The 27,578-nt window shown below is 39.6% G+C and overlaps 1 protein-coding gene across 1 annotated transcript in view; it reads left to right on the forward strand.

Annotated features, from left to right (window-relative positions):
* SLIT3 (slit guidance ligand 3) overlaps nt 1-27,578 on the forward strand; it is a 523,033-nt gene that overhangs the window by 325,832 nt on the left and 169,623 nt on the right. The window contains exon 9 of the mRNA XM_086471174.1: nt 13,093-13,234. Within this exon, the coding sequence (XP_086327300.1) occupies nt 13,093-13,234 (142 nt within the window). The remainder of the gene's footprint in view (nt 1-13,092; nt 13,235-27,578) is intronic.

Genomic DNA, 27,578 nt, shown 5'->3' on the forward strand with positions numbered 1-27,578 from the left:
AGACTGGCCTGCTTTTTTAAAAAACATAAATTAATAAAAATTAAAGGAAGTAAGCTTCCAGTGAGGCAGTCCATCAACTGTATCCCCTAATCCTCATTTGAGAAATTAAATACACTGAAAAAGAAAGGCATTTGCAGAGCAGCTCATTTTAGTGGAGGATTTAGCAGAGAACTTGGCTTAGTATGGGCTAGTTCGACAAAAACCCACATGGACAGCTAGTTTAAAGAGGATGTAAATCTTCCCTGCTCCTTATTACAGTTCTTATTCCTGATTTTACAGCATAATTTGTTCATGTTTGACTGTGAAGTCGAACTAGGACCAGAGGTGAATAGTGAACCAAACTTGTCCCTCTGCAAAGGAATTTTATACAATTTAAGCTTATATGAATCACTGTAACTAGCCTCAAGCTGGCAGAGAAAGCCTCCTTTGCATCGTTGTTGTGAAGAGCTGAAATACAGTGTAGTGAACTAATTTGTTTAAGTATAAGCTCAGCATTTCAAGGACTTGTGTTTTTATGGCAGTGGGAATGTCATCACAGCAAAAGAAGACTCAGCTTTTCCTCCGCTGTAAAATGGCCTTCATCAGGGCATTCCAGTTCAAAACTTGTGCTGTTCAATGCTTCAAAGCAGGAAGAGTAGAATCAAATAAATCAGGGAAGGAAGAAAAACATCCTTGAAAAACTGACTTCTGGTTATTCTCTACAACCTATGCAAAAATAGGGGGTTTTAAAATAATTTTATGGCAAATGTTCCTTTGGAAACAAATTTTGAATACTACATACCAAGGAATAGCATAATTTGGAAAATAATAAGTGAAACACTGCTAGAGAAGTGCCAAAACTGGAACTCAAATCGCTTGCTTCCTTCTGGACACTGTGCTACCAGTCCTGTACGGGATGTTTATAAGCATTAGGTGCAAAGTCTCCCGATAATGTTGCTGAAGTCAGAGTCATGTGCAGATATATCTGTAAACCGAGAGTCAGTCTTTCAAAAGTGTTGTTCAGATTGTGCGCATAAATTATAAAAATGCTAATTCAAACAGCTCTTGTAAGCAAACAGTGACCAGCAGAAAAGCTATTCCAGATTTCATTTGTTCATGCCCATGAGCATTTGGCTCAGAACTGTAGGTAAATGTGTAGGATTAAACAGCGTGCAGTTGCCTGGAGATACGTTTGCAAATATGTCTAATTGGATTTGCGTTACTGAGGAGGCAGGGGAAAGGTCATTAACAGAGCTGAGCAGGGTTGGGACTAGGTGGCCCCTCATCATCAGGGGAGAGTGCCAAGTACTGATGGCAGTGCTGTCACCCACCAGAGCTTTCTGGCTGGCTTCTTCAGCAAGCTGTCCCCTCCTTGTGGGAGAGTCTCTTCTCCAGAGTCGCCACTGACAGAGCAGCCTTCCTGGGCCTTTGCCTTAAAGCCATCTGTTCCCAAAGAAATCTCAAAACAGACTCTCCCTCCTGCACAGCCACCTATTGAGATCTGGGATGTGTTTGGTGAGTCTCCTACAAGACAGTAGGTTGTAGAAGGGGAAATTGTGTGGCACCAGCGGATGAGTGCCCCCGTGGATGTGCTGCACACAGACAGCATGATGTACTTCTCCTCTCTCTCCACCATAATCTTGCAATTCACCACCCCATTGCCATGACAAGAGAAAGTGGTACACTGAGAAAAGGCTTTGTCAACTGAAATACTACCTGCACTCTGATCCTTGGCAACTGTTTATTTTTATATTCCCTTAGCTAGCAGAGAAGCGTCTGGGGGTGCTGGCTTATGCTCGGTGCCTCTTAGAGCCTTCCAGTCTTTGCTTGGATCAAACCCAGGTTCCTTCCCATGTTCAGATGTTTCACTGTTGAACTGGCTTCTCTTTCTCTAACTCTGTCTCTCTCTCAAACACACATACACTCTCTCTCTGCCTGTGTGTCTGTCTCTTGTCCTCCTCCGACCTCCTTAGGATAGTAATTTTATTTCATTTTCCTCTCATATAAGTTTTATTATGTCTCTCTGGTGTTTTTTCTACCTGCTCTTGACTTATTGAAGTTGAAATTAATCTACGTGTTGATCAGTTGTGTCATGTTATAATGTGGTTTTTACCTGCGTTAGTGTGGCTGTAAAGCTTTGCAAACTGAGGCAGCGGGTTCATAAAGTTATAGCATCAGCAGCACCTTGGTCTTTTCAGTGCTCTGTGCAGGACCCACTGAGTGACCCCATTTGGATTTTTTTACAATGATGAATCCTTCTGTTTTTCCTGAATCTATACATGAGAAAGTAAATATGCACCTGAACTGCTTATCTAAGAATAAAGCAGGTGCATTCAGAAGCATTGTATCTCACTGTGGTGTGTAGCATATGTTAGCCACTGCTGTCACAACAGCTCCAATGTCATCCGTTCTCAACTGGTTGCTTGCAGAGGAGACTATCTGGTAGATAAGCAGGCAGAGACTGTGGGTTGATTTCGGCGGGTGGTGGGAGGCAGTTGATTTTTTTCTTGTACTGTTGCTGCCGATTCTGAGGCAGTATGTTAGGACTTGGTGTTGACTCTGGAGGTGCAGGTTGAGTCAGAATTGTAATAGTTTTTGCCGGTAACTTGAGGTAGTTTACAGTGGACAGTGTTTACAATGGAGTATGAAGACTGGATGAGATTTCGTAGAATAGACCAGAGATCGATATTTCTAACAGTTGATCAATTCATGCTTTTCTCATGTAAGAAGCACCAGGTTCTAAAATCTTGACATTAATTTGGAGCCGATGTATGTCTTGCAATACAAAACTTAGCAAAGTTTAAATGTAAAATATTGATATTTAAATACTTTCCTGAGATAGTTTTCTTTAATAATGAAACAAGCATTGTAGAGAAGGAAGTTGAATCCACGCATCATTCTCTTTTTCATTAGAAACCATTTTCTCTGGTTCTTGATCCTTAGTTCCCATTCAGAGGATCTACAAAAACCTGAAGAAAATCAAGATGCATAATTTGGGTTAAATAAATTGAAATTCAGTCTGAAATTGATGCGGGAGAGAAATCATTACTAGAGCTAAGTGTCTAGTGATTTCTGGCTAAATAAACTGATAGTGATTTTAAGAAAACAGTGGATTGATCCAAATCTGGGTTGAAGATCTAGAGTTTCTGATTCATGTGGTGAGACTGCAGCTGAGGTATAATAAAGAGTAAAATGTTAGCTTCCTGGTGCTTAATGCAGGCGGGAAGCCCTAATGAGGAACCAGACCTGTTTGTTTAGCTGAGGTCAAATGGTCTTAAAACATAGCTGTTACTCTCTGGCTCAGACCACAACACTCAGTAGATTTTCTTGCTCTGTTTTTTTTCCTAATAACTTCATAGCATATTGTTGAATAAAATAGCACTCCTGAAGCTTAGTATGTTAATGAGGAAATTCAGAAGATGCGAAAGGAAAAGTGTGTGGGGAGAGTAACTCCCCCCTCCCCCATTTGCTCCTGTTTAAAAGACTCTGCAATAGTGTATCTGCATAAATTCTAGCAGGTCTGCTGCTTTCAACATGGGACCTGGAGGTACTGCCAGCGTGGAAGATTGGTGCTCCCTGGAAGCTAAAGAGCGGGGAGGACTATTTGCTAATGGTGCAGATTTTGCTAGTGCTGGGCAGTAGCAGTTGCTCCTGAGGGAGCAGAGCGGTTTCTCTCCGTGCATTCCGTCCCAGTTCGTGCAGAGAAGGGCTGCTAATGACCCTCAGTTTAGTGGTCCCAGGAAGCTGGATAAACAAAGCAGGAGGAGGAGGACTTTTTGTCTGTTTGCGTGTGAATGGTCACTTTCCGCCGTGCGTGCGTGTGCGTGCGTGCGGAACATCCTCATTGTGCAGCTGTTCTATTGCTTTTAGAAGTGAGCTTAACCATTTCATCTAACTTTGACCTCTTTCCGAAAGAGTGACGTGTGAGTCACGTTAGCCGAATAACATCTTCTTTCTCGCTGTGAAGTTCGTTCATGCTTTTTGTGACCATCAACAGACCCAATAAGTGCTCTTACAGTGGACTCTGTGCAGGACTTTCAGTGTTGTATGACTTTTAAAGCTTTTTGGTAAAAATTGTGCTTTAAATTTGGTCTTAGAAAATTTTTATGGAACTCTGGTAGAATTTTTACCTCCTGTTACAATTTGCTGCCACAAACTAGCATTGACATCTAGTCTAAAGAAATGTTCCAATACTGTGCATTTGTTAGCTGGTCCTCAAATTAAATCCTATAGGAAGTTTGGAGAGATACTAATCACTATTTATCAGAGTTTGTTTGTTTTTGGTTTCCATTAAGTTTCCTATTACAAATTTAAATTTACTCTAGCACTGGCAGTTATGTTGTCTCATACTGCAAGAATTTACTTCTCAAATTGCTTCGTACGTAAGATGCCACATATGGTGGTTTTTTATTTGGGGGACCATCTTGCAAATCTGAGGGATGAATATGTATCTATTAAGGCATTTAATATTTCTTTGAGGACCAAAGCTGAAAAATCACTTTAAATTACAGTAAATTTAGTTTTATCATCCAAAAATGATGTCTTACTGTTTCACTATACTTACCTTTTTTCTGGCATTTTGTTTTCCCTAAAACAGTATGTGTAGCTCTTTAATGCTTATTTAATGATGGCAGGTTGGGGTATAAGTTGTTCAGCCATTGAGCTTTTGAAGTGTTGCTGTAAGAACAATAACGTCGTTAGTTTCGATGTTAATGGTCAGAAACTGTGGCTTGTTTCGTTACTAGTATGTTGTTGTATTTTGGTATACAATGGAAATGCATCATGGTGGTCTGTCCTGCCACAGATCAGTACCGCAGCCTTGTTCTAAGCAAGTTCACAGAGAGTGGAGGTGTTAAACATGAAGGAACAGGGTTGACTTTGAGTATGTGGCCAAGCCTTTATATGAAATCTGTAGACTTTTTCTGTTCAATACATGTATGTGATTGGCAACACATTTACGGATACTGAGGTAATAGGAGTAATTAAAAAAAAAAAACATAGAGCTGCTTATAAAATGACTGCAGAATTCCATAAATGAATAGGTGGCAAATACAAAGTTGTATACAGTCACTGTTAGGTTCGTGTGGATTTCTGTTTTATAGACAATGAAATTTAGTGATGTTACATACTTGCATTAGAACCATAGTAGGTTGACCATGGCCAGCTGCCAGATGCCCACCCAGCTGCTCTCGCTCCCCCTCCTCAACAGGACTGGTGAGAAAACAGGACCTGCCCCAGCACCTCCTCCCTCTCCTCATTCTCTGACTTCGCTGCTTGCAGGGCTGTTTCTCCCTCCTTTTTCCACACTCCTTACTGCCTCACTGTTTTGCCCTTTCTCAAATACACTTTCACAGAGGCACTGCCGCTTTGCTGAGGGGCTCAGCTTTGTCCTGCAGCAGGGCTGCTGTGGAGCTGCTCAGAACCAGCTGTGCCCGGCCCAGGGCAGCCCTGGCCTCTCTTCACAGACACAGCTTCTCCTCCTGGGCACTGACACCCCATACCAAAACTGAACGATCTCCAAGCTCATTGAATTAATTCCTTGTAACTGAAGGCAAACATGTTTAGGTCAGAACATCTGTAAGAATTCTGTTCTTTAAGTTCCAGATACCATCAAAAGCTTGAATGTACTGGAGGTCTCTCACAAAAGAGCAAAGGTAGCAACCTCAGCCTGTCCCAGGAGGAAGACAAGAAGGGTTGCTGTTGCCCTGCATTCCTTAGCATGTCCCAAATGCCAAAGAATTTGGTCCAAGGACTTCCGAGGCAGCTCTGTGAAGAGGACAATGCCTCACTCTTCAGTTCTTTTCCAGTCATCTGGAAAAAAGTGTTTCCTCACTCCAGATCTGGCCTCTGGGTGAGCTTGTGACCAGGCTGGACACCTCGGACATCATTGTCAGGAGAAATAGCGTATTCTGCCTGACATCCTCTGAATAGTTGTGTCAATCTGTAATGCTTCTGATTGAAATGAATTCCATCTTCCTCCTCTTCCTGAAGAGACCAGCTTTGTGCTGAGGCAGGGAAGCTCCGATGTTGGCTGCGGCAGGACACAGGGAGACGGGGGCAGAAGCAAAGACAAACATACAGTCAAACAAAATCAAGTCGTGTTTAAAACTCCTTTTCAAATACCAGCAAATCAAACTCCAGGGACTCAAAGCATAGCCTTAAACTATTCCTGCCCGTTCCGTAACTTTATCAAACTTCATCGTGGAACAGTTCAGGTTCTTTAATGGATAACCTGTTTAGAAGGCCATTCCAGAGCTATATTCCTTTCGTAGGCTTACAATTGATCATTACCATTATCTATCATTTAACCTGGTACAGGTGGTATCCTTTCACTTAAATAATTTGTCTTCCTCTTCATTTTTATGCTTGAATATATTTATAAGTTCACTGTTCCGGACCTATTTTTAAATGTCACTTCATATGCACCTTCCAGACTGCTGATACAAATTGTGGAATCAGCGTTAATGAGATTACCGTGCATTTTGAACTGCAGAAGCACTACATCTTCTAAGACTTTGCAAGTATTATTTTTTTAGTCTTTAGCCTGTTTTGGAAGGTCAAATGTGGACAACCAAATATATGCTAACAGCCTTCCTTGTGGTGCGGTAGTCAGAAAGTTAAGTTCTGGCTGCGTTTAGGAGGAAGTGTTTGTGTTGACAAGGCTGGAGAATGACCTTCAAAGAAAGGCTCAGAGTGGGCACAGGGCATAGATGTTCAAACTCTTAACTTTTCGATCCCTCCTATGGAAGACAGGTGGAAGAAATTTCCCTGAGAGAAGAATAACTTTGCCATAGTTTTGAAAGGACTTAAGTTGTCTTACCATTTCTGTTTTATTAACCCTTCTGAAGAACAAATCTACCTATTAAACCTCAGTTGTTTCAGATGAGCCTGCTTCTTTGTTCCGCTTCCTTCCATTTTGCTATAGAAGTATTCCATACAATTTTGACGCTATTATTGTTAATTAAATAATTGCAATAGTTGTGCTTTTACAGTAGGACAATGTGAAGTAAGGGCTGATTTTCAGTGGTGTTACTTTACTACTGTATTTTGAAACACGCAGAGTAGTTTTTTGTAGAATAAAGTAAGCTTCATTCGTTATGCCAGACCTTCCACTGCGATTGGGTATTTCCTTTTTTATACCTCACTATCTGTTTGTAAACCAATTGGTGTTGACTTTGCCTACAGAACAGGTGTGCTTATGTGCCATGAATTTTTAACAGATTAATTTACTGTTCGGGAGTGTTCAGCAAAACAGTGAACTTGAATCAAATAATGAATATTCATGGCTAGCAAATTTTTGCATATCATGAACTTGATGGTATTAACATCATCAATCAGGGACTCAAGTCACTAGTCATAAATACTTAATGCTGTGCTCAGCAAAAAGCTGTTGAACAACCATAGACGGAAATATTTGCATAAATGATTTGCTGCACATTCCTGTAGAATAAATACATTTGTACAAATTTTTCTCCATTAGCGGAGTATCTGCTGTCAATAAGGAATCTTAACTTTGCAGATAGTGGTGACTGACTTGCTGCCCATATCTCCATGCAGGACTGTGTATGCTCAAGTGCTGGGGTGCAAACACCGATCAGGAGCAGTGCATCTGCTTTAGATATCTTTTTGAGATTGGATTGCTGGGAGTCTAGAGAAGACTATAGCTCATGTAGTAGTAATTGATTTCAGATGTCCCAGCATTGTAAGAAGTTCCAGTGGGTTATTTAATTAAACCACAAAAGGTCGTAATAGGTCCACAGATCTGCACTACTTGTAGTGTTTTGTTTATTGATCAATAATTTCATGTCTGCTATATACTTAAAATGATTTAAAGTCACCACAGATTTTTAACCGGTAAATCCTGTCAGATTCATCTTAAAATCCATTAATGTTTGTTTAAAAATAATTAACATTTTGCTGGTGGAAAAGAACTGCTGCAAAGGTAGCTTGATAGGTGAGGAGGTAATAAAGCACATTACTTAATGTGCCGTAATTGGGTGTCAGTGCAAATGAGATTATTTAGTTTATTCAGTCATTGCAAAATTTATTTTAAATACCTGTGACATTTAAACTGTTCATTTGTACACCATAACCATTCCATTCTAATTGTGGTATCAGTCTGTATGCTGCTTTTAAAAGGCTAGAGGCCAATAAGATGCTTATTTGAAAAAAGCACTTAATTTCTCTGTAAACTGCTGGGTCCTAAGTCTCTCCCCATCTTGTCCCTCCCTCAAACTCCTAATCTGAGACTGTACAGTAAAGTGGGGCAGGCTGATGGCATGCCAGATACTAACTACCGTAATCATTGAGGCTGTTAATCTGTTACATCAGGCACAAAAAGCATAGTAATTTTTGTTAATCGTGTTCCTATTCTATCTTCCACGTTTTGTTAGTGTTGGGCTTTTTTATAGCAAAATGTATAATTGAGTTGATAATTTCTATCTCTTGCAGAAAAATATAATTAACATGATGAACTAGTGCTACTGTGTAACAGGAAAAAGTCTGAAATGGCAAGATGACAGATAGTGAGAATAACTTGAGAAGGAAACTAAGATAAATGCAGCTGGCTTGTCTATGGCCACTTCCTTTTCTTGCTTCCATGCCGTAAGGAGTTTACTGCGCTTGTGAAGGACACAAACAGGAATCCTGAAATATTTTTCTTTTCCTGTGTCTTTTCTTTTGAAAAAGTATTTGCAGCAAAAGGAAAACTCATTTTTAGATTTCCAATATCCTTCTTTAGAGACTGTATTGCCTCGGGGCCCTTGATCTATCTGCATGCTTATACTCTGCATACCTATGAAAATCATGCCCAGATTTTAGTTTCAGGAACTTGAAATTCCATAGCCTACTTAGGCTTGTTCTCTTCACCAGTCCTTTCTTTACCAGCTCTTCACAACTATGCAAACATTAAACTGATTAAATCCCCTTGGATTTTTTTGTGCTTTAATTCTATAGATCTGCTGTGGAGCTAACAATAGAGCCTCATTTAATTGAAGCAGTTAAATCCGAATCAGATTTGAAATTCTGTTTATAGCATTTTTTCCAGAAAACTTTGGCTTAACAGATGACTGTTTGTGTAAGAGCTGATGGAATATGTGCTAGATGCCTGTTGAACATGCATACGTGACATGGTATTTTGTTCTTTATGCAAAAAAATAAGCAAAAGCATTTGATAATAATGATAGCAATTTATACACAAAGTCTTTTTGTTTCATTAAAGTTTTCAGAAATCTACAGTCTAGATCTACTTTTTGCTTATGAAGATTAAATAAATTCACCAAATATAAAGGGCTGTATTCAGCATGGAATCAAAAGTATTTTTAAGCATGAAAATGTCAGTGTAACGTGGCAGGAGTACTGGGTATTTTGGGGCACTCAGAGAATTCAAGCTTATAATGAGAAATTAAGTTTATAAAAGTACTCCTTTTTCCATCCTATTTTAAGTGAAATGAGAAAACATAGAAAATAAGGAGTCCGCACAAAGACAGCCTCTTTCTTTACTTTTTTACTTTACTAACTTTGAGCATAAGCTTTTATTTTTTCATCCCATTTTTGTTGCATCTGCACTAAGAATAAAGACATTATATTGCTTTCTCTCTATGTTTTGACATCATGTACCTCCCTGGTTAACTAATTGTTTATTTGTTTTACTCACTAGCTGTGAATCAAAACTCTATTCACATAAAAGCTCCTCTTTCATAGTGGAAAACCACAGGTAAATGGTTTTTAGTTCAAATTCAGGGTAAATAAAAGGACTCCTATTGTCATTGGTCAACTATTTGTCAGGTGTTTGTTTAGAGAGGATCCAAAAAGCTTAGTGGGCAGCACAAATAATATTCTGATTTACCTTTTGGCCTTTCCATTCAAAAAGTTGCTAGACAGTTCCGTGATATTTAACTGTAGTATGATACTAATTATCACTTTGTGGCTGTCGTTACCTGCTTTTTGTGCAAGGAAAACTGGTATTTCTGTCTTTTCTCTTGCTTTTCAGAGCGCTTTATGTAATAACCTCCTTTCAAACCATTCTTGTAGTGTAGGGCACTCTGCAATACTGCGTCACACGAGATGCGGAGGAGATGAGCTGAGTTCCACGGAATCTTCTACTGTTGATTTAGATGCAGTCGAGTCGGGAACAGACTCTTAAAACTCCAACTAGCAATACACCAGGTTTTTTGATGTTGTGCCCTAACAAAAAGGGAGTGTATTACTGCTCTAATCCACAGTGATATGTTGTAGTGTTAGAACTGCGCAAAATGCATTTTCCCCTCTCTACAAAGCCTATTCAGAAAGCACGTCAGACATGTGATGATAAAGGGTGTGTGGAAGATTTGACCTTGCTGCCACCTTTCTTTTTGCCTCCCAGAGAGCAAGGATCGCTGTGAAATGTTTCTTCCCAGTTTGATAATTTCTCCTTGTCCCTAAAAGGTTGCAATAGCTCATTTGCACTTCCCTCATTTTGTTTTAAGCATTGCACCATAAGGCAGGCAGACAAAGAGAAAATGTAAAACGTATGTGATCAGGTTGTAAGAACAAACCTCTTGTTCTTATGCAAACATAACAGAGGACTGTGTGCATTTTGAGGCAATATAAACTACTTTTGAAGTAGTCAGAGTTAAGATCTTACAGAAACCTTAGATTCCGTGAAAGGCAGAGCTGGCAGTGCTGTTGGTGGTATGCAGCAGAGCTCCATTAATTTTAAAGGAATTCTGTTAATTCACCATGATGGTATGTCTGCCCTGCATTTCCATAGCTAAAAGGCAGACCCAAGAGAGCTGCTTGTCCTGCCTGTTAGACATGTACATGTTTAACTAGTGAAGATTTTGTTGTTGTTTGGTGCAAGTAGGTGCAGCTTAAATACTGTGTTACGCACATGGTCACATATGTAGTCTATATTAAGACAATGTCTAATAAGATATTGAAACTGGAACAACTCAAAGTTCAGGTTGCCTGATAAATTTGATTCCTTGGGCCGTATGTTTTAGGATTTAGATTGTAATTACATTATTAGTTTGTTTTTTTTTTTTACAGTGGATTTTTGTGCTGTTTATTCTGTAGGGTGAAGCTGTTCTAGTACTGAAACTAGCTCTGTGTTGAGATAAAAGACTTTTGCTGCTAAATTCCTTATTTCCAACTGTCGTGGAAGTTGGAAAGTGGAATATAAATGAGACGGGATATTTTAGCAAAGAGAAAGGATCATTAGGATCATCTCATGATGAAAGCAGCTGCCCACTCTCATAACGAATGAATTTGACTCCTACCCATGCCACAAATGTCCTGTGAGATCCATTTTTTTCAAGATTGTCGCTACCTCTGAAAATCTAATTTCTGGATGCCTGAATTGGAGTTCTGAGCTCTGGTGTGACGAAATAGTCACTCACCGCTCTGATTAGCATCAATGAAAGCTATATTTAAAACACATACAGCATGAAACCCACAATTTTCTCCTGCTGTCCTGATAGAAAGTCAGGTGATGACCCAATAAAAAAAATTTCAAACCCGATACTTAAATTTGGCAACATTTTGTACACAGTTGACACGGTGACCTTATTCTGAAAGTCGACAGAATGCTTTGATATAAGGTAGTTCTGTTATCCCTGGCTACCCAATGTTTAAAGGGGATGACCGCTTGCTTGAACTAAGGTAAATTCAGACAAACAGAGACAAATTCACATCAGAATTCAGTACCTTTCTAACGGAAGGCGTGATTTTGCAGTAATTGTCTTTTGCTTTCCAGCAGGGCTTCCTCTGCAAGTGTAAAGGCAGCCTGTAGAAGTTGTCAGCTGACATCTTTTCAAAATAACGATACTTAGAGGTGCCACTGAATGTCTTTCTGATGTTGACTTTTCATTGCTGTTTACAAGTCTTTGAAAATAGGAACGTACGTAGGCTTGCTGTACAAGTTGATGTTGTGCATAAAGGCTAAACCAGAGGGTATGTGGGCATAAATCAAGAGAGAAAATTAACGACGCAACAAGCACGTTGCATTGTTATAAAACTTTAATTGTCATAATGATACTGGGTTGCAATACGGCTTTGTGGATTGTTTTCCATGTTTTCACATGTATTCGTGATGTGAAAATTAATTTTTCCAACCAGAAGACCAAATATGTTTTGTGATTATTATCTACCGTAATCTAGAAAAATACCAGGTTTTCCTGTTTCTATTATGATTTTGTCACTTCTTACCAACACAAGCCTTCAATTCAGCCCTCTGTCTGGTCAAAAAGATACTTGGAGTTTCTTGTATTACATATACTTTGGAAATATGACTCACCATAAATAAGTCAGTAACTGCTACATTTTGATAACCTCAATTAGAGTAGCAGAACTGTGGGGGTTTTTTTCTATGTCTAAGCATATGCATATATAAGAGATTTAAATGTAAGAATCATAACCATTGGAGGAAAATCGACATAATTGCTACAGCTACTACAAAAAAAACCTTAATGACAGTTAATTAAACCTGAATCTAATGGATTGACTAGAATGTATATAGAGCAATGTCTTCATGCTAAACCTTTGCTCTGTAAGTAGCTTCTTGTCTTTCAGTGGAATTATTAGATTAAGCAAGGATTTGAAGATTTGAACTCACATTTTTCTAAATTCTTTTTGTGTTCCATTAACTGCATTGTCTAATCTTGAAAAAACTAGCTTTGTATTTCCAATCTTCATGCCATAACAGGTTACCTCATTTCAAAAACATAAGTCATCGTTGGTGACAGTCCTCTCTCAGTATGTAAAAATACTCAAGGAGTGTTTGATTAATGGAAACTTCTAAGCAAAGACAACTTTTGGAAATACTACTTGATCTTAAGGCTTACTTTTTAAATCTTTGAATAAATTGGTATGACTGATCACAGAGGGGACCAAAGAAGAGTTCATGAGGCAAAGAGACTGTTAGAGTGGAGACTGAGGAAGAAGAAGCACACAGTAATCTTTTACACGTTTTCTCTGCTGTTGATTTGTAGCACAATATATTCACTGAATCCAAATAAATTATTACTTAATATAGTAAAAGGATCTGAAAAACTCAGAAGCTAATGTATTTTGTTGATAAAATCTCAGGTGATCATTTTTTCAAAACTAACTTTTAATGTTTTCGTTATGTGTCAGGTTCCCAGTCTGAAACTCCGTCATGCAGTGCCAGTTCCATCACTTGCCCTTCTGCCTGCACCTGCAGCAACAACGTAGTGGATTGTCGAGGAAGGGGCTTAACAGAAATTCCAGCTAACCTGCCAGAGGACATTTGGGAAATGTAAGTGCCAATGTAACACACCATGCTTTTCCAGGGCTCTCTGGTTTTAGTCCATGTCATAGCCTCCTGTGTGGAAGAAAGGCACATGTTTTGAAACTGTTCTGAGCAGTTACCAGGTATATTGTGGTTGTCCTCTTTGCTTGCTTCTTTTGATCTAAAGGCTCAAACCATTCTTTAATATAAATTAAGATATTGTTTGAAGTTGCGCTACCCCAAAGAAAGATGAAGTTCTTGGTGTGTTATGTTCAGATTGTGTTTACATCTCACAAATCTGGGATTACAGTTCTATGGTCACGAAAAGAAAACACAGAGTCCTTTTTTTTGAAATGGAGTGGTTTTATTTTTAGGGGGTGAATTCCCTAAAAGACAGAGGGATTTCATGGTAGCTTGGCAGGATGTATTATTCCAAATTCTTTAACTCTTTTATGACTTTCTGGTGTTGTGAGATTAGATGCTGGTTTTACAGACTTGTTTGTCTTTACTATCTTTAGGAATTGTAGTCATCTATTTTTGTGTCTATGACTTCATACTACTGTGGTCCTGAAATACTGTTAAATTAAACCAGGTTGATTTTGGGTAGTCCGTAGGGAACGCAGATCAATTGTTTTCCTATTTAGGTGCCTGTTGTATAGAAGTTACTGGCATCCAACCAGCTTTTACAGTCTACATAGTATGGATTCAAATATTAGTATAGCCACTCGACTCATTCAGCTTGTCGTTGGTGTAGAAATACTGCTACACAGCAAAATTACTAGGATAAAGCATAAGTTTAATTGCTCATTTGTAGCCTGACCCCCTATGATATGCCAGGAATGTGACAGTTATGGCCAATGAAGATGATGGGCTATATTGTTTGCTGGTGATCTGCTCTACATCACCACTTCTCTAAGTCACTTTATCAGTTGCTTTTATAATTTAAGTTTCACCTCAAAATTGTTTGGTTTGCTATCTCAGCACAACAGTCTAGAGATAGCTTATGCTTGATTGTGCATCTCCACAGGAAAGGTATATTAGAAATTTAAAAATTAGCTCAGTAAATGCAAAGAATAAATGTAATCTTAAAATTAGCATTGTCGAGAATGTATCTAGAGCATGTAAAAATGTTAACAGGAAATAGAAACTCTTACACAAGTTGTTCTGAATGCCTGTTACCTGCTTGCTCGTCCCCTAACAAAGTTCAGAATGTATTGGTTGTGTTCATTTCCAGTATATTGTGGCACACAAAATATGCTTGTCGTACTTGTTTTTCTGTGCATGGAAGTCAGTTAAAATCATCCTGAAAATAGAAGTTGTGTTTGGCATACTAAGAATATTCAATGATTAGTCCTGTTCCAGATTCTGTCAGGTGGAGTACAAATTTTCAGGAGTGGCTAGAATGGTTCAATAATAAGAGACAGAGGGTGAAATTGGTCCAGACTTGCTCAAAAATTAGGGTTGGGTTAGGAGGATTGTAAAATGGTGTTTTGTAGCGTTGAAAGTGCTAGAAGAAATTGGATGATCTTTGTGGCTCCATGCCAGAGTCACATGGAGAGCAGCATCTGCAGGAAGGCTGAGATTGGTGTGCTCTGGCTCTCTCCTGGCAGCAGCGCACCTTCGTGTGAGAAAGCAAGTGACAGTGTTCGCCTTTCGTGTGGTTATAATAGCACCAAGTATCCAAGTCCTGTCTCTGTTTCTCCAGCCCATGAACATAGCCCCTGTCACTTGTAGTAAAAGCAACTTAGAAGAGCAGAAAATGAAGACTTGGAGAGCCTTTAAGTTCGATGATGAGGTAGTGAATCAAGATGCATATAACATTTTAACAAACTTTCATAACCTGGAGGTTATAAAGCTTCTAGATCCGTAGAACACCAAATAAAGCTCTTAGTACACTGTTTAATGATTTAGATCTGTCAGACTTCTTGCATTTTAGGCAGTACTTATTTGAGTCTTTGTCTATAGATAAACCTCATCTATCACTCTAGTCCTGCACGTATCCTTTGCAATTCACAGGCACTTCAGGTGGGAGCAGTTCTGCAGAACTTCAGAGTGTCACCCTCATGAAAACATTTATTGCTCGCTTTCTGTGGGAAACAATCCTGTGAAGATTCAATTTTTATGGAATATATACATTAAGAAATTTAAGTAGTTCTGTTTATTTATGAATGAGGGTGGTGAAGCAGTGGAACAGGCTTCCCAGAGAGGTTGGAAACATTCAAGGTCAGGTTGGATGGGGCTCTGAGCAACCTGAGTGAGTTCGAGATCAGCTTATTGCAGGGGGGTTGGACTGGATGATCTTTAAAGGTCCCTTCCAACCCAAACTATTCAATGAGTCTATGATTCTATCAGAATAAATCTTAGCGAGTGACATACATATGTTTTTTCCTACTGGTAAAATGCTGTTTTCATTTGGTGAAGCTACTAGTGAAAAAGAGCAATTAACCTTGTATCCAAGGGCAAAATATTACATATTCTCACATAAAATACAGGATCTAGTCACATAGAAAAATGGTGCTGGAAAGATGGAAGAAGCTGCCATAGCATTTTCCTAGAAAAATCCTGACAAATTCTTCTGACCGAGATAACCATTTTGGTTTATGCAGAAGTCTGTCATATTGCTCAGAAATTCAGTTTGTCTGAGGCTGCTCTGGGCTTATTCAATATAAAATCCATCCCGAGGTCTGGTTCCAGATACACGTGGAATAATGACTGTCTTTTGATTTGATAAGATAGGCAGACTAATACTCTTTTGCTATAATGTGGTAGCAATGGGGCCAAGTAAATTCCGTCTACATGCTGCAACCCACGTCTCTTGCTCTCACACAGCAGTACTGTTGGGTTTTTTCCCTTGGGATTTCTCCCTCGTGATTGGTATTTTGTCGGTCCCTTTCTATAAAAGTTGGCTATGTAGTGGTGCTGCCTGAACGCTTCTTTCTGAACTCCTGTGATCCGATCCTCATCATCTTTGGTCTGACTCTTACTAGAGATGAGATTCCTCCTGTGGGACATGGGGTGCTGACAAACTACACAGCTGGGTTGCTCTTGCATAGAATCCGAAGGGGTATTACTTGAGATGGTGTATTTTTCATTCAGCTGTTTCTGTCTAGCATTGTATATACTCATTCCACTAAAATACATTTCCCACTATAGACTGTAGTCCGTTCATAATATTTATATGACAGTATTAAAATGTTGTGCCTTCCTTAGTTCCACTTGGGACATTTCCAAGTTCCTTTGCTTGGTTATTAGTTGCATTCAGTTACAGCTTTCTAATTCTCGTATTTCCCCTTAACTCAGTATTTCTTTGTAAGCCAAATTGTATCCGATAAGAACCCTTGACTGGCGAAGTGTTCTACAAAAATGAAACACACAGCTGTTACTCCAACACGGTTATTAAAGGTGACCTACATTTCTCTCTGTTTCTGTATTAATTAAAGATCTTTTACTCAGCCTTCCTGCCTTTCTTCATTAACAGGGGTAGGCAGAACCTTCTCTGACAAAGCTGCCAGTAAGTCCTAAATTTGTTTTTGTTGATAAAAACCTATCACAAAACAGGCAACTCTCTTGTCACAGAACATCAAACAAGCATCATGCGACATTAATTTTCCATTGCTGCTGACCTCTGCCACGTATGACTTAGAAGTGTGTTGTGTTACTCTATTACACCTCTCCCCAAGGTGCATTATCCTGAAGGCCCTCATTGCAAGAATGTTTATTATTAAATAAAAGGAATTCAGGAGAGCTAGAAATCTGTATCCCAGCCTTGCTTTTTCATAATTTCATAAAATAGGTAGCTAGAATGTACAGAATGCAATTCATTTTTTTATAAATCTTGTTCAGTGGGGAGCTGACATCAGCAGCCAAATTGACTGAGGAAAAATGAGTTACAAGAAATTGAAGCTGAGGAATACAGACTGTGTGTTGAATGTTATAAAAGATTCTCAGCTTACCAAAGGATTCTCTTGTGTTTTTCAGAGGAGAAATGAACAGTGTATGTTGTAGAGAAACACATGAGAATAAGCACAGAAAAGTTTTGCATGAATACTTGGATGAAAACAAAAGTCATAAAGCACCTGGAGGCATTTACTGAAAAAGAAATACCAAAACAAATATGGCTTGATGGTTTGCTGGTAAATGAACAATATAGTAATTTCACTACACTGGAACAGCATCTACAATAAAAGGGGAAGTTTGCATTTATTTAGAAAGGGTGAGAGAGAATGCATGCAAGATAAATGGGGAGCATAGTATGAATGCAGAATGGACTTGACCTTGGAGGGATGTAGTGAGGGAGGGATGACCTACAAACTAGTAGGAGACAAAGTCTCCAAAGAAGCTGTGTTTCTGATCAGACTTGATCGCAGCCTCACAGCCAGTGCCTGTCAGGCTGAATGACAGCTCAGCCCAAAAAGACAGCAAAGCCAAGTAGAGCCCTGTTAAATCCAAAGCTACCAGCTGTGCCTGCACCTTATGGGAGCTTGGAAGGGTGTTGTAAGAAAGACGCTTGCCACAACAGCGGATTTCACTCAGCATGTGGTTTGGGTTGTTGTTGGCTCAGGACCTTGGGCTGGCTGGATCTGAGCTCTGGTGCTGTCTGCCTGTTCTCAATCATTAGTGTTTGGCTGGTTTTATGCCAGGGAAAGGACAGCTTCCCTGTGCTTGCAGATGTGGGGCGCTGGGACTAATGGCATTGCTTCGAGATGCTGCCTTGCCAGGTTTATTCCCAGTACTGGAGAGTGATCGGAACTCCCTTTTAATCTTTTCCCCACTTCACTACACTTTTCTTCTGTCCCTTCTTTAGAATGAAGTTTTCATGCTCTTTGTTTTTCTCAGACTGATCTACTTGATTTGTTTGTTTGTTTGTTTGTTGCTGCAAAAAAGGCTGTATTTTAGGATATTAATTCTGGACGGCTTTTGTCTGAGAATTTCGTGCATCTTGAAACAGTAGTGCAGGGACTACTACTTCTGCCTTTGTGTTTTGTGAAACCTTCCTGCGTGGATGCAGGGAACAGCCCCCCAAAGGCTGGCCCTCCTGCCGCTGTCTGGCCTGGAGGACATGGTGGAGGGTGGTCATGCTGAGGTGCCCAGAGGCAGGCAGGCTGCTGGGCTGCCACAGCAGCAACCACTGGCACCACCGCTGCCACTTGGCACTGCTTCTCTGAAGGATCTTCAGATTATGTAAAAGGAGGATTTGATTAATTGCTAGTGCTGAGGGCTGGATTGTGGGTTGGGTCAGACACTTGAAAGAATAAAGACCAGCTGGGCCCAGTACAGAAACTGTTGGGAAAAGAAGGCTGAACTCAAATGAGGAAACAACAAAACATGTGATGAGAACATTTGGGAACAAAGGAAGTCAAGACAAGTTGATAAAAGTGCTATGAGTCTGAGAAAGTGAGGAATATTCGGTGATAAGGCCTGAGATTGCTGGTAGTGAGCCTGGGACACAAGCTCTGCAGGGGGGGCTTTGGGGATGTGGCAGGAGGGCTGGGACACTGGGTGCTGTGGATGGGGGCTGAGCAGGCTACGGGGCCAGGAGAGTGGGGTGCAGGTGAAGATGGAGCTAAGGAATGTCTTCCCACCAGATAACACACGTACCTTACAGAGCCTTCCTGCCTTGCCATCGTGTACTTGAGAAACCCGACAACAATTTGTGTGTCTTGCTCCCTGTGCAATACTAACTATCAACGCCGAGATGAACTGTTAGACTACACGGGGATTTACTGGTTTACCTCCTGCTATTCCAGTTAGGCATCAGTGCAGAGGTCTGGGTGGTGTACTTTTGTTACACGTGAGTTTCCTTGTGATGGAATTAGTTATTTCAGCTTTTGTTTTTCAATCCATTAGATTAAATATATTGTAAAAAAAGTAAACAAAAAAAATTTGAAAACGCCAAACTAATGTTTGTAGCAGTCATTCAGTGCTTTTGTATCTGTTGTGGTATGCACTTTAATTACAGCATGGTCTCATGTTGCTGTTAAAAGACTGGATTCGTTTCTTGTTGTCTAGGGTTGCATCAGGGTTGTGTAGTGAGGGAGCCTACGTACATAGGATCTGTTTATTTGTTGCAGAAACAGGAAAATTCTAAAATGAGGACTGTGGGGAAGACAATCTCATGAATGCTGTTCAGAGAATTGGCTTGTATCTCTTCTTGCCAGTGGTTTTATTAATTGGTTCTGGGCAAGTGACTTGCGCAAACTTTTCATGGGTGGTCACTAGTGATGTAATGCTTGGTTTCTGGCTGACTCATCTGAGATGTTCAGAAGTGCTGAGGACTCACAGCTGCAGCAAAAGTCAATAGGAGCTGTGCTTTGAACATGTTGTGCTGTGCAACGCTAATTACTTTTAAAAGCCAAGTCCCAATCATCTGCAGACTTATAAATCAGACTCCAGAATCTAAAGTATATCCTCAGATCTTGAAACTGAAGTTAGATTTCAAACCTGTGCTTTTTCATATCGAGCTTCTTTTATCACTGTGACTTAACCTTTACAATACTCTCTGTCTGATGAGATTAAGAGAAATACAATTATATAGACCAAGAGTAGTGCTGGATAGGATGTATCTAAATCAGAAATGAGGACCTTTTGTTTAAATGCTGATGTAATTGCTCCAGACAGAGTAAAGAGGCTGACAGTCCCTCAAGGAAAAGTGCTGCTTAGGCAGGCGTATCTGGTGAGGTAATAACCATAGCTTCCCGTCTGGCTTCTGAGCAGAGTAAAATAGGATGGCAGCCCTTCTACCAGCATCTGGGTTTGGCTTAAGGTCAGTTTTGAGTCACTTGTTCTGTGTTGGTTTGGGTTATCGTTCTCACTATTGACAGCTGAGTTGGTGACTGCTATTTTTGTGGGTATGAGTAGTGCTTGATTTTGGTGCGTAATTTCTACTCTTAGGAAAAATGCTAGAGTTTGAGCACTAAGGAAAAATCTAATGCACTTAACTGCTGGTTTCCTCATGGTTCTGTCAAAATGAAAACGAACCTACTTTTGTGCAAAAGAATCATTTTGAAATGTCATGTTCTACTTGTTCCACCTTTAATTAATGCTTTTCTGACAAGTTTATTATTTAGAGAATTGCTGTCATGAGGGTACCACTGTGTTGGGCAGTGTTGCAAACAAACTTGTAGGTAGACAAGTTAGTTGCTTTTGTTGCTTCAATGATTCTCTTGGGAAGAAATTACCTTCTCTGTTCTTCAGTACCTGTGGGAGTGTGTATTATAGGAGAGCTGGGGCTTCAGTTAGAAAACTTGATGAAGCTTTTGTGATTTGGAGGAAGGTGATCAACAAATTCTGGGCATTTACATTACTGATATATTCAAAATCAATTTTCCACCAGTTGAAATAAAGTCAGAAAAGCTGCCATAAAAAGATTGAGCTCTGGTAACTCTATGGTAATAAAATTAATTCTTTTTTATATAAATTATAAATTAACTGTGCCATAAGAATTTCATGTATATTAACAATTGGCTTTGAAGTTCTTAGCTTCTTAAAGGCAAGAGTTTTTTCTTTTTTCAGGAATATAAGTGTGTAGAAACCGTAAACTTCAGGGACAGGGGAATGACAGTTCTGCATTTAACATTGTTATTCCTCCTAAAAGAAAATTATAATAATTTTACCAGGCTTCCAGTAAATACAGTGGCTGAAGCCAGCACAGTGTTTTTGAACACTGTAATAAATGTTCCATAATTGCCTCTGGTGGCAAGTTCTCTGGCTAGGGAATTAGGCTGGCTCCTGTAGTTGAATCATACAATATGATTTTCATTCACTGCTGCAAATTGGCTCTGGACAGCTTCACATGTCAAATTTGACAACTATTTTCTGGATCTCACAAGGAAACTGTGTCATTCACTACTTGCAGTCAATATAAAAAAAAGGTTTCCATTGTTAGTCCAAAGCTATGTAGAAAATATTCTATTCTGTGAGGGCGAGACACAAAAATAATAAAGAAATAATAAAGAAAATATTTTAGATTGAGTGTCAATAGAGAAAGTGTAAGTATATGGGAAATGTCTAAGAATAAAGGTGTTTTCTGTGCCGAGACAGATTAAGGAAAACAGGAAGCTGTGTTTCACAGTTTTAGAAACAAGTAGTAATGGCAGGGAGCTTCTGCTGTAAGATCAAGGCAGGATTTATTTCTTACATCTTTACTTTTATTTGTAAAATTAAGTATAACTAATGTAATCTATAGGCATAAGAAGATGGTTTTGTTTTGATAAATCTAGCTCTCATACACATGGTAATTTTCTTTTTGGCTGTATCATTTTTTGCCCTCTTTATAAACGTGAGATTTCTTTAAAAAAAAGTTATGTGCAGTTGAATTTTACTCAGGCAAGCTGTGTAGGAGTTAGTAACTTTACAAGGTTTGTAGGTTTGGGGTTGTTGGGGTTTTTTGGTTTGGGGTTTCTTGTGTGTGGTTTTTTTTCCCAGAGACATCACTTCAGTCCAGCAGGAACATAAATTTAGCCTTATTAATAAAAATGAATGGTATGGACAAAAGGCATGTATCTTTTTTATCTAATACAAGTGTCACTCAACAGCTTCTGTTTTGTCAAGCAAAATGAGGGGATTGTAACTAAAATAATTAGTATATACATCCTGAAAGCTGATCGTGAACTTATAGAAGGAATCATGGAAAATAAAACAGGGAGCATGAAATCATAACTTTGAAATAAAATATACTGATCAGATTTTGTACTGCATGAAACACTAATTGTCTTTTGGCTTACATGTGTCCTTCTGGTTATTTTGCTTTAAAAAATTAGATAAAGAACAAAGTATTTGAGGAATGTTTATATTCAATGACAGAATCTGTTTTGTTGACAAAATATTACAGGTTGCAGAACTTCAAGTACCAGAAAGCTATGTAATTTTCTTACTTATTTCTTGTGTTTTGCCTTTTCCTTGTTAGTATTTGTAATTGTGTAATAAAAATACATGTTACAGAATGTATGGAGCTCTTCACAATAAGTTAGATTAAACAATTACTTTTTCTCTATTCTCTCAGTTTACTGCTTCCATTTCCACTAAATCTAAATATATATTTTTGCATTATGACTTCACCAATATAATGCAAACCAACCTGAAATCCTCAGATCCCTGAGCTAGTTATTGCATTGGTAGAAAATTTGGAAATTGATCTGGTCTGGAAGTTTCTTGAAGTAATTGGAAGTCAATAGAGGGTGGGCAGGACTGACCTATTAAAGTAATAATGAAATAGCAATGTGACTTGTTAAAGGGTTAGCCTTTCTGGGACTGAACGGAACAAAAATTTACTCTCTGTAAAGTAAATGTGCTGAGTCTGGTTTGTTAGCAACCGTTCCTACTTGTTTACATTTATCAAATGTTACCATAGGCCAATGATTGCTTTCCAGTAGGCACTGTAGAAACCAGGTGTCTCCTAAATACAGACTGCAAACTTCAGATTAAAAAAAAGCCCAACAAAAAAAACAAACACAAAAACCCACACATTAAAAAAACCCTAAAAACAAATAACAAAAAAAAACCCAAAACCAAAACCTCCCAAAAAAAACCAATCAAAAAATAACAACAAAAAGTGTTCAATAGAGGTCTAAGGTTGAGTCAGCTGTCAGAGCAGATGCTGCATTGTTGAAGTGAATGTGAGAAACTCTTCCTCTGTGTAGCATGCTGTGGACTGGCCTCCTTGGAGCCTTCTGAACTGGAATCACTGGGTCTGAACTGGAATCACTGGGCATCACAAAAATCTGGGAGTGGGTTCCATGTTTCTGCTGTGTTTGCTATCCCACAGCATCTCGTGAACACAAAAGCCCATGAACACCGGCATGCTGGTTGCATGACGTATGCAGTCAGGCTGCATTTCAGCAGTAGGGAGTTAGAAATTGCCAAATCTTTCCAACCTAATGACTCTCTCTTTCCTGGATTTGTGTTCACAGCCATATGCCTGTATGCAGGTAAAATTCTTCCCGCAAACTCTGACCCCAAGTCCATGTGACCCAGTAAAGTCTGCTGAGGTGGGAAATTACCTGTCTCGTCTGGAATAAGAGCAGCGAGACATTATTTTGTATTCTACCCCAAAACAGCTTCTGTTTAGGCTTTAACATCCTCCCTGATTGTAGCCACTGACGATGGCTTACAGGCAGGGGTGTCCCTGCTTTTACGTCTGGGCACAACATAAACAGTTTGTGCAACTGGGACGTTGTGGTGAGAGGGAGCTTGGGCGCCGGCAGCCTGCTCGGTGGGTACCTGCACCCTTGCTCCAAGGGTGAAGCAAGAAAAAGAAACGAATGAGACTGGCAGGAGAAATATCAATGAAAGGTGGTGAGAAAGGCCAAAAATTCCATCTGGGAATGTGGAGTATCACATTCTGGTAGATGGAGAAACCTTGAGGTTTGGCAGTGTATTACTGCGTTCTGACTGTTTATGTTGGTAGAGACATTGGTGTTACGTCAAAAAGTGTTTTGTAAAATACCAGTCTACAGATTTCTGGTGTCCTCCTGTTTGTCTGTACCACAACTGATGCAAAGTTAACATACCACAACAGAGCTGATAGGTTCATAATGTGACTGACATTACAAAATCAGTATTTACCAGCAGATACCTGATCGGCTGCTCAGTTACAGAATTGTGTCAGCTTAAACTAAATTCACCGTGTATGTCAGAAGATGCAGTATCACTAGCACTACTATTAGATGAACACAGTAGTATCAGGGAACATATCAAAACATCTAGATTCATTCTGAAAGATGTCTTTAGTGAGCAGAATTATCTATGTGGCTTCTTAGGTAGATTTATGTTGAAAAGTCACTTCATTCTTGATAGGATTTTGTCCATGGAAGATCTGCCCTTAGGTGAATAGTTAAGAAACAGTCCTTTTTAAAGCTATAGCAGGAGCTTGACAGCTAGATCCTGCAAATCAACACCAAACGTCAGATTATGAAGGGAAACTATAGTTGTCGCCTTGTATTAATATAGGAGGACAGTTTACTGGCTCTCAGCTCTCCAGTTCCTAAGGCAAACTCAATGAGGGGGATTTATAATACGTATTATTATTTGGAAGTCATTCAGGTACGGCGATGAAAGGCAGCCGTATGAAAGTCTTGGAGAACCATATGTGTTTAGGGTTTTTATAGTGGTGGTAAAGTCTTTGGCTGAGGTAGAAACTGAAGGCTTTAACTGTCTGTTAGAACAAGCGGTAAGCACAGATATTTAAAATGCTGAATGTCCTGCCGTCCAAAAGCACTTTGTTTTGTGCCTGTCAGAGAACTGAGGGGTGAGAAACAGAACCACAAAAAGGCTGTTCCTTGGTAATGTAGGTCCATAAACATTTACTGAAGCAACAGGACTGCAGGTTTTTTGCCTTACACTTTGCAGAGAAGCGCCCTGTGCAGTGCTGTGGTGCAAAGGGCAGTGACTGAAGGTTCTGCATTTCTCACTGCAGTATAAGCCGCAGGTTCTGACTGTGTAACTGCAGGGCAGGATTCCTTCCTTCCCAACAAGGCTGCTCCTATCCAGGGCTGTCTTTTGGGTAAATACTTCAGTGCAGCTACCCGAACCTGTTGTGCGTGGTAAGAATAAAGCTTATGTTTCAAATGGAAAAGCAAGAAAGGGGTCAGGACAAGGATTAGATATAGCCCATATCTGTAGTAAAAAGACAAGATTTTAAGTATGATTTATTCCTCTTAAATACTGAAAATATACATGGACTTTTCTTTGTTAGAGTATGATAAGATGTGTAAGTCCAAAATATGAGATAAATGTAAAATAATGGTCCAAGCAGATTTTATAATCCAGTTGTTCTCTCTCCTTGGCAAGGAGGAACAGTCTTTCTCTTCATTGTTATGTGCTCTAGAAGTTTCCTCGTTCCTAATAGGAATGATTCTTCCCAGCCCTGGGCTTGGTCACTGTGGGGGACTCATATGCTGCTTATTTCCTCAAACAGTCCTTAACCATCTCCCTGCAAATCCCTGCTTATAGGGCAGGAGGAAAGTGAAGGTTTTGCCCTTCCCGACAACCTTCACCCGGTTTGTGTGCATCCTGCCAGACACGAGCGTGCTGCAGGTTACTGCTTCCCACTGGTCTGATCTTACGCTTTCTCCCTCGCCGAGATTGCTTTTGGTTATGGGCTGCCCGAGTGAGGCAGGCCTGACAGAGCCCTGGCGCTGCGAGCAGAGCGGCGTGATCCAGGGAGCGCTCTGGCTCATTCCCTCGCTTTCTGTCCCTCCCAGCAGGGAAGTTCGTGACTGCCCAATGCAGAGGGACGTTTCTGATACGTCTCGGGCAGGAGCTCGGTGGCACTGTTAATAGAGCATGGCTGTCTCGTTTGTAGGCTCTATTCATCTGACAGCTAGGAATTACCAGTACTGATGCTTCACTCCGTCTCTCTTTTTCTCCAAGCTAGTGATTTGTCTATGTTATGGGTAGGTAAGCTTGACAAAACATTACGCATTAGCGGCTGAGACGGCGTTTGAAATGGGAAAAGTGCTAGCAAACGGCTCCATTAGAGACCCAAATAACAAATTCTTTCCCTCAATGAAAGAGAGATAGTTAAGGCCCAAATTAATACGTCTGTCTCCCCCACTCTGCAGGGGGAATCACTCTTCAAGACAAATGGCTTCGTCACTCCTGAGAGCGTGAGCTGGCTCTACAAAGGCTGCATTAGGCAGAGTGTTTTATCCTTTGTGTTTTGCCATCCTGGGTGTGAGCATTACAGGCGCCAGATGAGGAGGTGATGAAAAGATTTGCACCTCAGTGAACTTTGAGATGGATTAGCATGGGAATTTGAGTGCTTATTCTTTACTCTGGGATAGTTTTTCATATTTAACTGCATAGTTCCCCTCTGTTTGTTTTATTTTTTTTTTCTCTGATATGTTTACTTTTTGATCTCGTTGCTGCAAAGTCATTTAAAGAGTGTGGGAAGGAGGAGGACTTTATCCTGTCTAACATCATGTTATTATAAGAAAAATGCATCTGAATCCATCGGGCCCTCACACTTTCCAATCTCCAATAATATATTAGAGAAGCGAAAGGAAATTGTTCTTGTGCTTTGATGTTGTTGTCAAAGACTCTAAAATAAAGCTTTGAGAGGCAGACAGAGCGTTGCTGCGTGTCAGAAGCGGGGTGATATGCTTCAGTTCATCTAAGCAATATAGCTGGCAGCAGGCGACATGGCACAGTGAAATGGGTAACTGAAAGGAGGAACAAAAGCCCTTGAGAGGTTTGAACACGCCCAATTTATTGTATCGGTTTTGTGAATTCTACTAGTGGAGTCTTTTAAATAGAGCTTATTATGAAATACCAGAGGAAAATCAAGGAAAATTTTACTGAGTTGTAAGAACTCTTAGATGTGGAGGATAGTTCAAATGATTAAAATTTAGCCTTTTAGGACCGTGTCTCTTGTACAGACTTCTCAAACGTGTTGTAAAATTATTTTATAGTATATTCTGATGATACATGAAAAAAAATGAACTTGCTGATGTTGCTTTGCACTAGCACAGGTGGTTTTATAGTGTATGACAGCACTTCATAGTATGCAGGGATAGACCATGAAAAACACAGTTTTCCAGAGGTCGTGTTCTAGGTAAACTAGGTAATTTTCTCTGAAATAAAAGGTGGCTGTAAAATTTAGATTAGCTTTTCACTTTTTGGAGAAAAAAATGACAACACTAGATAAGGACTCTGTTTTTCACTTTATTTGAAAGGTGGCATCTCAAGCACCAGTTTCCCAACACATCGTGAATAACACTGGTTTCTAATTAAGCCTTCATCACCTTGAAATTGCCAACCCCCTCTCTAGCAAAACCTAGTGTTTCCTGGAGATTTTTAATCTTGTACTGTCCTTCACATGTCGTTTATGACCTCAGATGAGGTGGAAGCACAAAGTATTAATACAAATAATTTATTCTCTAGTATTTTAGTTGTGTAACTGCATTGTATTTTTCAGCCTATGCCTGCCGATCTATAACATGCAACTGTGAAAAAAATATGTGGAAGTCAGATTAGTACTTCATACTTTAAAAATACCTGCTTATTTAATGCTGCACTTTATTCAGTGCTCCAACATCAGCTGCATTTTGTGCCCAAGTTGGAATCCACCTGCAAACACCCCCTGATGAGAGCACATGGTACTGCTTGTTGCTTCTCATAGCCTCTGCAAAATGTAGGGTGCTAAGCATAATGTGTTATGTGTAGTCTTTAGTCCTTCATTTACAAAGGGCTTCCTACAATTTAAAAAAAAAAAAAAGGTACGGTGCTAAGGTGAAAATATAGCAGCAGATGACAACAGCCTTGTCCATCTATTTCTGCACAGGCCATCTGGTGCAAATTTTGTAAGAAAAGGTGAAGAATTCAGTACTGCTTCGGAAGGTTGCTCTCTGAAACAACTCCTTTTTCTGTTTTC

This window comes from Leptosomus discolor, chromosome 10 (genome assembly GCF_034619465.1).
Source record: "Leptosomus discolor isolate bLepDis1 chromosome 10, bLepDis1.hap2, whole genome shotgun sequence".
NCBI classification, from domain to species: domain Eukaryota; kingdom Metazoa; phylum Chordata; class Aves; order Leptosomiformes; family Leptosomidae; genus Leptosomus; species Leptosomus discolor.